Source organism: Nuphar pumila, chromosome 7 (assembly GCF_984573655.1).
Source record: "Nuphar pumila chromosome 7, dmNupPumi1.hap1.1, whole genome shotgun sequence".
NCBI classification, from domain to species: Eukaryota; Viridiplantae; Streptophyta; class Magnoliopsida; order Nymphaeales; family Nymphaeaceae; genus Nuphar; species Nuphar pumila.
The window spans coordinates 23,340,318-23,354,742 of NC_143255.1; the positions used below are offsets into that span (position 1 = coordinate 23,340,318).

The 14,425-nt window shown below is 35.5% G+C and overlaps 1 protein-coding gene across 1 annotated transcript; it reads right to left on the minus strand.

Moving 5' to 3' along the window:
• Positions 1–469: 469 nt before the first annotated feature.
• Positions 470–11,368, minus strand: LOC149831529 (NADH dehydrogenase [ubiquinone] flavoprotein 2, mitochondrial-like). Its single transcript, XM_090012112.1, has 9 exons — positions 11,215–11,368; positions 11,044–11,109; positions 6,887–7,003; positions 3,849–3,926; positions 3,568–3,673; positions 3,323–3,369; positions 1,154–1,231; positions 1,003–1,068; positions 470–829 (listed from the first exon to the last, which is right to left on the minus strand). Exons 1-9 carry the CDS (start codon positions 11,320–11,322, stop codon positions 722–724), a joined length of 774 nt encoding a protein of 257 aa, XP_089868238.1. The 5' UTR covers positions 11,323–11,368; the 3' UTR covers positions 470–721.
• Between the last annotated feature and the right edge of the window lie 3,057 nt (positions 11,369–14,425).

Genomic DNA, 14,425 nt, shown 5'->3' on the forward strand with positions numbered 1-14,425 from the left:
TTCTGGTGCAAACGAGAAAAGAACTCACTTGCCAAGTAAATGAGAGTTGTTTTCTCAAGCCCCATTCTCTCACGTTTGTGCTGACATGAGAGAATGAGGACAATGAGAATCATTCTCTCATTTGTGTGAGAGAATGATTCTCATGGGACGTAAACAAAAGTATCCTTAGAGTAGACTTGACAGACGTGAACCAAAAAGACATCGAACGTATTAAAGATTAAGGATGCTTAGATGGGAAAGAGTCATATGCTTTACCATCCTATGCATTTTCAGTTGAATACCTGATCAGGTCAAAATCTTGCAAGGTAAAAAGCTGCACCAGGTAAGCCCAAACCAAAAAAGCTCCAATTTCTTAACACTAGCCACAGCACAAACCCTTGATGAGAATTAATCAACCAATACTGGAATTATGAGTGACATGAAAATAATACAAAAACTAATAGATGTATTTCATTTTCAGTGTCCCGAATGTCCAAAGCAGCAAATTTCAGATATCAACTTAGCGATTCAAAAAGCTAATATATTTGAATCTAGTCTTTCCATATGAGGAATTAGAACATCTCTGAACAGAATATGAGAGGTGATACAAATTTTGATCTCTGAACACAACATTTCTGTCAGAGATCCTCTTTATAAAATAAGTTTTCAAGAAATGGGCCCTGTTTATCATCATCATACACCAAGCTCTCACATTTATTTTGAAAAGCAACCTGCTGCACATTCAACAGGCATCAAGGTCCCGACATGGTGGTGGCTTTGGCACTCCAAGCAAAGTTGTATTGCCTCCTACTGGACCACTCCTGATACGCTCTGGGTTCTGTGTACCGACCTGAAACAAAGAAAAAGAAAGAATTAAACCTCATTGAAACGTATATTGTTATATTTAAGCTAGAAACTGAAAGACAAACCAAGAGTCATGTTAAAACAAAGACAAAATTTAACATAAGAATATTTTTAAAATAGAAGCACTCTAAACAAGGTCTAGAATGTCTAAATACTTACTCGTGGAGTTTCTCCCTTTCTCAGCATCTCAACGATCTCAATAACTAGTTTGGGTGTGAGGTCTTCCTGCACATACAATTAGAGATCCTCAGGTATTATAATATATCCATGTACTCAATTATCATGTTAAAGCAAATGAGAAGTGGCATACATAATAGTTGTATGTGTATACTTCTGAACCCTTGGAGTAGTCGGCAACAGCGATCATTGGAGCGTTCACACAGCATCCCTGTGGAGAAGCAACAATGATGGTTCAAAGTATATGGTAAAAAAATAGTGCCAAAAAATTCTCATGGAATCAAACATCTTTTGTTTCATAGCAAATACATCTTTCTATAATAATTGATAAGTTATCATTGGTCATGTTGAATGAGTGGCCAAGACTACGATATGCCATGGTAGATCATTTTAGCCATATAGACCCAGGTATGCTATATGGCCACAGGTTGTGGCCCAATGTAACATGGGTATTACTAAAAGGGCCACCCCGCACGAGGTTGCGTCCACACAGTTCAGCAATGTACAACTGTGTTTTGGCCAGATATAGCCAATAATGTGTTGAGTGCATGTTGGTACTTCTAAAATGCCAAAGTACTCATTTAAACACAGTGCAACATAGTACAAACCTGGGTGGGGCCAAGTATACTAACACTGTAATGGTTGTGTTCAACGCACACTTGTCCACAAATGTCCAAATTTTAGACTCAGTCAATGTTTGTCAGAGTGTAAATCTTGCATTTTCATTTAAGTTTCAATTGCACTTTTTCCATTTACTTAGTCGTAGGGCTGGTAAACGAGCTGTGCTCCGCTTGGCTCGTGTTTGTAGCTAGACAAGCCGAGCTTGAGTTAACTGAGCTGAGCTACGAGCTGGCTCGTTAAAAAAAAACATGTATTTTACAATGACAACAATGAGATTTAAACTGCAGACCCCTTGTTTACATGCCATACGTCCTTACCAATAGCACAAAGCTACCTATTTATGATAGATGTTACACTATAATTTCATATATTATAATCTTGTGAGCATACATGAGCTGAACCGAGCCGAGCACCCTTTGTTCGTGCTCAGCTCATTTTTTGTTAACAAGCTGCTCATGACTCGGCTCGCCAGCTACATGAACTGAATACGAACGAGTTCATGGAGAGTCAAACCGAGCCAAACCACGAGCAGCTTGGCCTGTTTCCCAACCTTACTTGACATGTTTTGTAGCTTGGATCTACTTTTTTCTTTTTGGTAATTAGTACTTAGTTCTATACGTGGTACAGAACCACCTATATATATATATATATATATATATATATATATATATATATATATATATATATATATATATATATATATATATATATGAGTAGTGGGATGGTTATGCTCCCTTTTTTTGTTAGGTCTCATTAGGCCCCTTCAAAAATCATAGTTTTGCTTAAGCAACTTTATGCTTAGACGTGTATTTTAAAGAGGCAAAAAAATGAATGGTTGATATTGTACAAAATTTTGATGATAATTCATATTTTTACATCAAATCAATCTAAAAAAAAGCTTGTTTCTTAATTAATAAGCAATGATAAACATATCTAACAGTTCAGATCTATCATAAAACACTTAAAACTATGATTTTTGAAGGGGCCTAACAAGACCTAACGAAAAAAGGGAGCCTAACCATCTCTCTCTCTCTCTCTCTCTCTCTCTCTCTCTCTCTCTATATATATATATATATATATATATATATATAAGGCACCCACTAAATGGTCCAATCCCTTGCCCTCCCTTAAAAATATGTATGTTATATATGGTTTTTGGCAAATCAGACAATATGGATGTGATCTCCATGGTTGAAAACATATGAATAGACTCTTGGATCAAACTTTTTTGAAGTGTAGATAAGATTTTACAAGGATCTAAAAATGAATGGTTTTGAAATTTCTGAAATTTTTCATGTTACAAAATCTTACCTCCACATCGAAAAACTTTGATCCAAGAGTCTAATCATATGTATTCAACCATGGAGACCACATCTATATGGTCCGATTTGCGAAAAAACATATCTAATATACATATTTTGAACGGGAGGACAATGGGTGGACCATCCCCTTTCTCATATATATAAGTGTGTGTGTGTGTGTGTGTGTGTTCAAGTGTTTTCATGTTGCGCCCTACATCTGCACCCAAGTCCACGTGACACAGGGTCCAAAGTAGGAAACCAGGAGATGCAGCTTTAATCATTCCCAAATACACAGACAATAGATGCCCACTTCCACATATAGATTAAACTGAAACAACCTATTCAAATCTATGAAAGGGTAATAAGGATGGGTGTCGTACCATACATTCCATTTCCCCAACAGAGAACAAGCCATCCTTTGTTACCTCTGCAGCACAATGTAATGGATGAGTTAATTGATGAAATACCTCTTACTTTCAAATTACTTGAAGAATTCACCAAATCATTATCAGATCCATGATCTTCATCATTGTCATTTATAGTCATTGCATTAATGAAACTAAAGACATTAACTACAAGTGATATATAAAAAAGAGTTACAAATTCTACCATTAAAAATCCCCACCATTGAGCTTCACACCGAGGTGTTTCAGTAATGCTTCTTCTATTTCACGTGAACCACGTATCATACATGGAGTTGTGCCGCACACTAAAAGGTGATATCTACCAACCTACATGATCCATAGAAAAAGTAAACTATTCCAATTGAGTCATGTAAGACACTAAAACAGTGTGAACACATGCTCTCTCTCTCTAACAGGTAACATGCAAATAGTTAAGGAATTAGCCCGGATTATTATGTTTATGAGAAACAAGAGCAAGGACGATGGCGATCAATGCAGCAACCTTGGAACGGTTGAACATGGAGTAGAATGTGGCGACCTCATACACTCGAATAGGAGCAACTTCAATAATCTTAGCAATCTGGATCAACCAAAATAGTAAGGACCCAATATGCTCAGTCCAAGAAAGAAAAAACAATCCAAAGAAACGAAGTCACTAGATATGCATGATTTGATAGACAAAAAATGAAAAGGACAGAAGAATGTCTATGCAATTTGCTTTGTAAAGAAAAACAAAAAGAGCATCTTACATATGGAGACAGATATCCTTCCTTTAATCACATAGAAAGAACATTGGCTATATGATCCGTTATCCTTAAGAAAAATATCATTATGCTTTTTAGGTGTTGAATAGTATTTATTCATACCATACCAAGATGTTGAGGGAAATTTAGTCATTATAACCTTGCCATACTTTCAACTGTCTCTTCTGTTCAAATTGCAACCATGTTGTGCAACTGCCAAAGAATCCTTATTATATTATTCAAGCAGTCTCCAAAGACAAGCATATGATTGATGTCTACAGGATGACCTCAGATTATTTTCTTCCCCTAGTTATCTCTAATCTCTTGGAAATCTGCCAGAGTGAACTATGAGGTTTTCTATACTTTATATTGCAATTTTTAGAAGTCTAATATCCTTGTGATATTCTTGCTAATTGGATCAATCACGAGAACCATTGTGCAAGAAATGCGCTTCCAGTTTTGCTTAGCCATATCATGGGCCCACCTTCATAAAATATGAAGCAGATCTCCTTGACCATCAAACATAGTCACAAATATCGCTGAGAATTTGAAAATCTCACAATATCTTTTTCATATATTCATAAAAAGTATTTTTCCCAATATTGTTGCAAGATTTTAATATCTTGTGAAATTATCGCAATTTTATCGCATTTTAGACAATGAACAACAGAAGAAAAAAAAGTATTTAAAGGTGTAATTTTGTACCTTTGACACTTTCAAAATTCTTATATGCAAAGATATGTCTACAAGGCCCGCTCTGCCTTGCATATTCCCAACGCTGAAACGGGAAAACCATGTGAACTGTGCAAACACCTTTCCAATGTAAAAAAAAAAAGAGGGAGGATTCCTTAAATAGACAGAAGGATCCCTCCCTTCCCATCCTAGTCAATGTAGGGTTATTCTTTTTCTACTTTTTGAACTTGCTATTACTAGTGTTTTATGCACTCAACACCTATATATTAAGAAGAAGATACAAAGAAAACAAATCTGAACACAAACAGAAATAGAAACTTATTAAACTTTTGTAATTTTGAACTTAACCTACAATATTTTCTGAGTTTCTAACTAATTTGTAATATACTGAGATTTTCCCAAGAAAAACAAGTTTTTCTCAAATCTCCCGAGACATTCCCTTGCCAAAAATTTCCTGAGAATGATATTTGTGACTATGTTATCAAAGATTCAACCTTTTTAGATAACCCAAAAATCACATGGAAGATATATATTATGTATCGATTTGATACATGATAGGTCCAATTGGCTTTGCTGGAGTCCAACTTTATGAAATATGTAATTATGTTCTCATCATATGGTCCATCGTTGAAATCAGGGTAGGTCATGACTCTGAGACATACATATTCTGATTCAACCTTGGGCCATAGTAGGTAATTTGTCCTCCATAGTTCCAATTATTACACTGTATACATGGATGAGTAAGTGCCTTTTTGGATGAACAATCATCGCTTTTAATGTTGAAATTGGTCAATCTTGTATATAGATTTTGAGAACAATCATTTTAGATGGATCATTTTTTTATAGCTTTGTTGCAGTCTGAATTCCAAATGCAAATGTAGCTTTTGAATAAAACATTCACGGTCTTTTCTGGTCAGATTAGTTAAGATTATGGGTTAGGGCAGACACTAGGCTCCAATTCCAAACCAGAGCTCCATTCCAATTCACCAATACAAAGAAGTGGAAGGGTGTGTCAATCCGTAGCTTCATTATGCTTCTTTAATCCTTTCAAGATGATCACTCTGTGTCTCAGAAGCAAATATTCTACTCCCCAGATAGAAGGTTTTGAAAGATATTATTTGGAATCGTCTTGCAGCCCATCTATTAAACAAGAGAAAGCCTATTTCTCAAATTTGAAGAGTTCTTAACCAAAAGACACCTGCTCAAGTCTTCAACGCATGGATGGCATGTGAACTTAGGCACTAACAGCAATAAATGGGAGATAGAATGTGTTCTAGATTCTCTGGATTGGTGCCACCCCACACAGTCAATAGTATTTCTTATTTCTTTAGTTTGAACTGAAATTGGACATTCACTTGCTTTCTTAAGCATAGCATAGGAATATCTCTAAGAGAAATTACCATACATGCTGACAAACCTGTGCAACTTCATGTTACTATCATGGAAGCTATGAAGTGTTTAAGGGTCCAAATCAGTTTTATGAAAACTACAGTTGTTTTGTTGCTCAAAATTTCACCCAACTGAATATCAAAAATTTTCAGATCCCTCTGCTCATGTGAAAAAGTTTGCCCATTTTTTGAGACTTTCTTCTGCTGCTGTGAGAAAAAGTTTGAACCAGTATTTTCACCTGTTCCAGTAACAACCTAAAGGAATTTTGAGTTGAAGTTTTGGAGCAACGTTCTTCCATTATGGCACAGTTAAATGTTTAGGAACTTGATCATTTTAACTGTCTTCTGCTTATGCAGGCAAATGTAGAATTATGATATTTCACTCCCAATAATATTGCACTGTACATATCCTTGCTATTAATGAAGCTAAAATATTCTTTAGTGGTTATCCAAGGTTGAAATAAACCCTTTTTTCTTTAATCCCAAAAATAGGCATAACATTTGAAAAATTATGCAATCCAACAATTTTTTTTCCATATTCCATTTTTACATTTACGAATTGCAGAAGCAAAAGAATCACAAGCCACTAAAACAAATTCAACAATTCCTTGTGCTAAAAAGACAAACGCTACAGTACAGGTGAATCATGTCTTACACAAATATTGCAGAAAAAAAGATGTCAAAAAGCCCATGTCAAGATTTGTCTACCAACATACTGTGTTCATGGCTGATACTGGTAACCAGCCTCCATGTTGCTGCTGTGCAAGATCTAGTAGCGGGATAACAGCAGATCTCTTGTAATTGGAAGGATAATGTGACAATATCTCATTGACCTATCATATTCATAGAAAGAATTGGTCGCATGATGCATGAAGTCTACTCTTTAAAGAAAAAACAATATAAGAATCAAGCCATGTTAAGTCAAAGTAAGAAGTCACAAAAACCAACAATCCTAAAGTAGGGATTTTGAATATGCCCATCAGTAGATGGAATCAACATAACTGCATATATTTGTTTTGTTTTTTGTCCAATTTCTTATTGGCCTCAATACATCCTAAAATTCTACTTCGAATTTCTTGCCTTACTTTAAAAACAATTAGATCAATTGGCGATCCAGTAGCTGCAAATAATTTTAAAGAATAACTCAGAGCCGATAAATCCATAAAGCCATTTCCAGTCAAGTATGAATAGGAAACAGATTGCAATGCAATCCATTACCCATCAAATATCAGGTAATACTCAAATGAAGAGAGAAAGAGGGAAAAACTTCAAGGAAACAGAAAAAAGGAAACCTAGAACCGAAAATCATGCTCTGTTTCATGGTTTTCACCTATATTTTTGCCATATACAAACCATGAACAAAGCAGCACTACACAAAAATGTGCCTCACGATAAAGCATGCAGGTTAAGATACCCTTTCGATGATATGACTCCAAAAGAAATGACTGTGATAGATCTCTCACAATGTTCAATTATCAATATGATGAAACTACGATGACACACAAACTTCACCCTGATTATAGATAAGCTTGAATACTGCAATTGGATATCCAGAGTTGACATTACAGGATCCTCCTATCAATGTCATAAAAAGATAGTGATCCTGGTCAAATCCTCAAACAATCCTTATCATGACTTAGTGATCAATCAATCCTTATGAAGGGATATTATGCCAGCACACCAATATTCTGTCATTCAAAACCTTTTATGAAAGGTAGAGAATTCCCAATCATGCAGAATAGCAACAAAGAACATATTGCTGCAATAACTTCAAGCAAAACCATGGAAGGCTGCATTGTTCCTTTAATTGGAGGTGTAAGCAAACATGCATCCAAATATTCACACTCTTAAACATACACAAAGAGGCAAGCATCTCAATACAACACATTAGATTACCTCCCAAACCAAAAGATCCTATAGGCTTTGTAGGAACCACGAGTTCTCAAGATTTAGTAGGTCCCATTTTGGTCCCATTTCAAATGTCATGCATCTGAAATGCAGGACATATTAAATTTGTTGCATAAGATGTACACATGTATGTGTGCATAAATCTTTGTCCGCAATTCATGCAATAAATGATTTACATATTTATAGGTTTCTGAACAAAAAATAAAAAAAAGGGAAGCATCTCCATATCACAACATTATCTGAGAAATATTAGTCTTCGAATTTTTTCATCTTTTAGTCTTTTTCATGAGAAAAACCACTAATTTTAAATTCTCGATGGAGAATCCTTGCCAGCATTATCACACAATAAATATTGGTAACTAATTTATGTGTGTGTATGAGAGAGAGAGAGTTCACAACACACCGAAAGCATAACCATCATTCAGTCATTCTGAGTACAATAGTATTAGCATCACAGATAATATAAAGGCAGAAGGAACAAATATATAATCAAGAGTTAACCTAAAAGAAAGCTATTCATAGGTAAAAGACAGAACAAGCAAAGACAGAATGCATTGTACTTGTAACAGGCCCTGGCCAAGACAAGGTTTACACCTGGTTGGCATCCATCAGATAGTAAAACTAATTTTAGCAAACATAGTCTCTACACATGCAAACCTGAATCATGCATAAAAATGTCTAACTTGTGCAGGTTTTTCAAGAATAAGCCATAGGTAGACCCAGTCTCATATAAAGCCTCTTGACTTTAAACCAAGGGGTAGCATTGTTATTGACATGTTATTTTTGCTGTTTTACCTGGTCTACAAGCGCTCTAGTAGGGATTACACTCATTTAAATGGAACAATCTTTAAACATGGTGCTTGTGGGTGATGACAAACACCGACACGCAACCTCGACACCATCCACATGGTGGAGCTCCTTCACTTTGTTGTTTTTCTTTTTAGCTACTTTATAATTGAATTTGAGCCTTTATTAATGTCAGCTATATCCTTCATTTTGTGTTCATTACTTGTTATATTTTGAATGGTAAAAAACCATTTTTCTTGATGTAAAAAAACAAAAAGCAAAATGGATGGACAGACACCTATGTCACATGGACTCTTTTAACAGGGCACCGCACCGGCGTCGCACCCGCACCCAGGCGGGTGCGACACTTCGACACAGCTTCCTTTGTGTTAGGTGAAGTCAACCACACTGAGGTCCATTTCTATCCAAAAGTAGATTCAGTTAACCCTAATCAAATAAATTTTTATCTATTTGATTAGGGTTAACTGAATCTACTTTTGGATAGAAATGGACCTCAGTGTGGTTGACTTCACCTAACACAAAGGAAGCTGTGTCGAAGTGTCGCACCCGCCTGGGTGCGGGTGCGACGCCGGTGCGGTGCCCTGTTAAAAGAGTCCATGTGACATAGGTGTCTGTCCATCCATTTTGCTTTTTGTTTTTTTTACATCAAGAAAAACAAAATTTATATATATATATATATATATATAAAATTTTTTTAACAGTTTTAAGTTAACACTATATGTGTATATATATATATATATATCCTCCCCGCACCCCCGCACCCAAGTTTTTTTAAAGTGCCGCATCTCTGCATCCACACCCGTACCCGTACCGCATCCGCACTAAGCACATATGTGATGTCCATATCAATTTAAATAATTGATTTTTACACATAATTGGTAGTTCCCAATTATAATCCTGCTAAAATATCACATAGACAGGAAAGAAGTTTGTGAAAAGGATGTGCCGATAACTTGAAAATATATATTCTAGGTTATCAGTTTTATTAAAATGTGAAATATGTAAAATATGTATGATCTTGTTATCAATCATTTATAAGTAGTTAATAATTATCAGTTAATCTTTCCAAGCTCAATGGTGGGGATGGTCCCTTTTCCAATTTGCATGCCCTTTGTGGGCTTAAGTAGTGCATGTACAACTTTAGACATAACAAGGAAAACAAAGATTTAATCAGTGGAAAGGTGCAGAGGACTCAAAGAGCATTGAGAACCAAAAAGTACCCCACAAAAAGTTCTGCAACATCCATAAGTCAAGGATCTGGGGTATGTGAAATCGACAGGGAATTTTCACTCTTAATAGTGGCACTGAACCTAGAGCTCCAATAACCATAAATTTCCTAGATTATGCATACATTGTTATGGAATGTTGTAATACTAGTAAAACTTAAATCGGGCATTAAAAATTTGGGAGATTTGAATCCTCTCCCAGGGCGTGTATATCCAGAATCATACATATTCAATATCTCTTTCTAAAACATATTTATAATTCCATCATAATAATGAAACTAGCTCAAGTCCGTACAGCGAACAATTCTTAGTGTGCATTATTATTCCTTAGTGAAATCTGATTTCCTACAAGTTCCTAAACGTTCCTGGCGATCTTTCAATAAGTGTATATTCACAAGAGGAAAGAATCAGATGAAACATTTTTTTCTTTTAATCAAAACCATGGCACATGTTCCTATTACTGATCACATTTCATACAATCACACAATTGGTACAGATACAACTTGCCATTGCATAAATGTAACCATTATTCGCCATAATTTCATGGGAACAACTATCAGTTACCAGTGAAAATTCGCAGATTATGGAAGAGCAAATAACTAAGAACCACTTGAAAATCCCAACAAACAAAATCACCAGTGAACCAACCATACAGAAAACCCACCATACCAAAGCCAATATCGCATACACATCACTCTCCAATCTTTTCAAAACAATCCACAAACCCAATTACACGTACACACTTCCACTCAAGTAGAAAAACTTGGAGCACCATAAAAAAGAAAAATCAGATTTTTTTTCAATCCAATCGTGAAATCAGTAACTTAAACGTCCAAAGCCCAAACAATGAATTGCATCAAAAAATTAAATTTGGATTAAGAAACCAATACAAATGACCAATAGATAGAAAGAAAAGGGATAGGATCGATCACCCTCTCCTTGTTGGCATCCGTGAAATCCCAAGGGATGTCGGGATTGTTATCTGGAGAGTCTATATGCTGCCAAAAAAGAGCGAATTAATAGATACCCACAAATTTTTTCAATGCAAAGAGTGGGAGAAACGAGAAGAGAGAGAGAAACGGAGGGATGAGTGAAGGGCTCACGTAGTTCAGTGCGGTCGAGAAGGAACGAGAGGCGTGGGGAGGCTGGATCAACGATCGACGGATCTCGAAGAGGCGTTTGCTCGCATTTCTCGCTGCCGTCGCGAACATGGTGACGAGAGAGAGAGAGAGAGAGCTCCGGCCGTCCCTCCCGGTGATTATCAATCGACCGTAGGTGTTTCCGGAGAAAATTGGAGGATGTTTTGGTCATTTTACTAAGGAGTGATACCATGAGCATGTGGCGCATGTATCTCTGGTACAGTTAAATGAAACCGTTTGACTTAGACATTCGGCGTTTGTTTCGTGCCCTTTCCTATCAAAAGGTGTCTCTTTCACAGAAAATAGGTTCTATTTCCTACAAACGGTGAAACAAGCATAAGAAATATACGATGAGACCCACATAATAAATGCAAAAGAGCAGTTTCCCTGTAAAAAATGGTTCATACTTCCTTTCTTAGGAAAGCACTTTCCATTCAAAGTAGCTCTGTCAAAGAAAAAAAAAAGCTTCCTTTGTGGGAGTGTGACAAACGCTGGCTTTGTAGTAGCTGGCATGCGGCCTAATCTGGACTACTGGATTAGGACAACGGACGTTCCAGATGTCCATGATGCGAAATCATCATATATGCCTTAGGGTTAGAGTCCGATTGTGGGATATCCAGGTCCAATTAGTTACTAAGAAAATCCAAAGATCTCTGCCTAAGCGGGTCACCCCAGGTGGCATCACGGACACCCAAGCCCTTGTAGAGCTCATCAGTGAAACACTCCCGCACACCCAATGAGAGTAGGGACGGAGGGGTCAGAACTTTCTTCTCCCCAGGCCCGCTACAGACCAAACACTATTCAGGTTAGTCATTTTATGTGCGTACTCAGAATTTCAGGTTCAGATGAGGTTGAATTTTCGGCACAGATCCAACCTAAACACAATTTGGATTTGAACCCTAGAACCAATCTATCTTATTCAACTCAGGCATGTATCATATAAATCTAACTGGATTTGAATAATATTGAATCCCTATGAAAATTAGGAGTTGAAGTGTACCAAAAACCAATGTGACTGCATATCACTGGCCCAATATTTGGGATCTAACAACTTAAAACGAAAAATGACTATACTGTCTTTGTAAAATAGCATGTTTTCTAAAATACCCTACAATTTGCCAAATTCTCTCTATGACTAAAATTCTGATTCTCAAAATTTTTAAAACATTTTTACCCTTTGCTAACCTTGTGGTATATATATATATATATATATATATATATATATATATATATATATATATATATAGAGAGAGAGAGAGAGAGAGAGAGAGAGAGAGAGGTATGTGCTACATGAATTTTACATGAATTGATGAATTGATATGCTCTTTCGATATTGTTTTCGCAATTCTGACCCCATAAATGTGTTGAGCATGGTTGATTTACGAGGAATCCGGATTATGTGTTTTCGATGAAAAAATAATATTTGGAAACTCAAAAATTTACAAAGATTTTGGACTGTTAATTTTTCGAACGTTATAAAAACCCACTAATGTGTCGGAATTAAACACTTCAAGAGCTTATCCCTATAAAATCAAGTACATAGATCACATCTGTATGGTTAGAATTTAAAAATAAAATGAAAAAACCTAAAAAACTCATTTAACATGTTTCATTTAGCATATTTCATTTAGCACGTATGGATTACTCTATATATAGAGAGAGAGAGAATTGACCATATTAGGACTCATTTCTTGTTCTCCCCCGTAGGGTTTTAGGTGTTTTATAATAGTTTTGAACCGTTAGATGTGTTTAGCATGCTTGATTTAGTGAGAATCGGGATCATTTTTTTTTTTTGATGAAAAAATATACTTTTATAAGCTGAAAAAATGGGTACCTTAATAGCCATTGATTTTGGATTACTGAAAAAACTGAATATAGGTCAGATTCTGATGATCCAAAACCCGTTTCCCACTAAACAAAACCTTTAGATCACATCTACGGTGTTAGATGTAAGAAAAAAATTTTAAAACTGCAAATTTTGAAGGGGCTTGATGAGTCCTAACAAAAAAGAAGGCCTAAGGAACACATTACTCATATATATATATATATATATATATATATATATATATATATATATATATATATATGTGAGAGCTGAACATATTAGGCCCCCTTTTTTAGTTAGGTCATGTTAGGCCCTTTCAAAAGTAATAGTTTTAAGTGTTTTATGATACATCTGAAGTGTTAGAACTGATTATCATTGCTTATTAATTAAAAAAAAACTTTGTTTTAGATTGATTTGATGTAAAAATATTAATATTTTATCATCAAATTTTAGTACAATATCAACCATTCATTTTTTTGCCTCTTTAAAATACACATCTAAGCATAAAGATATTTAAGCAAAATCATGTTTTCTATTGAATGGACGATGTCAAACACATTTGATTGATCATATCTATCATAAAATACTTGAAACTATGATTTTTGAAGGAGCCTAATGAGACCTAGTGAAAAAAGGGAGCCTAAGGAGCACATTATATATATATATATATATATATATATATATATATATATATATATATATATATATATATATGTGTGTGTGTGTGTGTGTGTGTGTGTGTGTGTGTGTGTGTGCACGCGCGTGTGCGAAGGAGGTTCACAAAGGGTAAAAATATACTAAAAATTTTGAGAATCGGAATTTTGGACCCGAAGAGGATTTTGACAAATTGTAAGTATTTTTTTAAAACGTGTCATTTTACAATGATAGTACAAGCATTTTTCGAACTTAAAACTACTCATTGCAATTAGGGCTGGGAAACAAGAGCTCAGCTCAGCTCAGAAACTAAGCTTGGCAAGCTGATCTACGAGCCAGGTCGTTTAGGTAAATGAGCCGAGTGTGAACATCCCAAGCTCGGCTTGCATAAGCTCGTTTTACATATTATACATTTATATATTATATATTTTATACATAATATGCACATTACATGTGTTATACATATATTGTATATATTATTGAGCCTTAACATTTAAAAAATATTTTTTTTATAAAAAGTAGTCAACTTGCGATCAGCTCATAACAAGCTCGGGGTCCTCACAAGCCGAGCCCGAGCATGGGTGTACCCTTAATGAGCCGAGCCTGAACAACTCAAGCTCGGCTTGTTTCTCTGCCCTAATTTAAACCAATGAAGACATTATTATAATCACAAATGTTTGTCCTTTTTTTTAAATT

Coding starts and splice junctions, on each gene's coding strand:
- LOC149831529 (XM_090012112.1), bottom strand. CDS start 11,322: ATGTTCGCGACGGCAGCGAGAAATGCGAGCAAACGCCTCTTCGAGATC. Junction 11,110..11,214: donor TCTCGACCGCACTGAACTAC/GTGAGCCCTTCA, acceptor CTTTTTTGGCAG/CATATAGACTCTCCAGATAA. Junction 1,232..3,322: donor TTGGGGAAATGGAATGTATG/GTACGACACCCA, acceptor GCTTCTCCACAG/GGATGCTGTGTGAACGCTCC.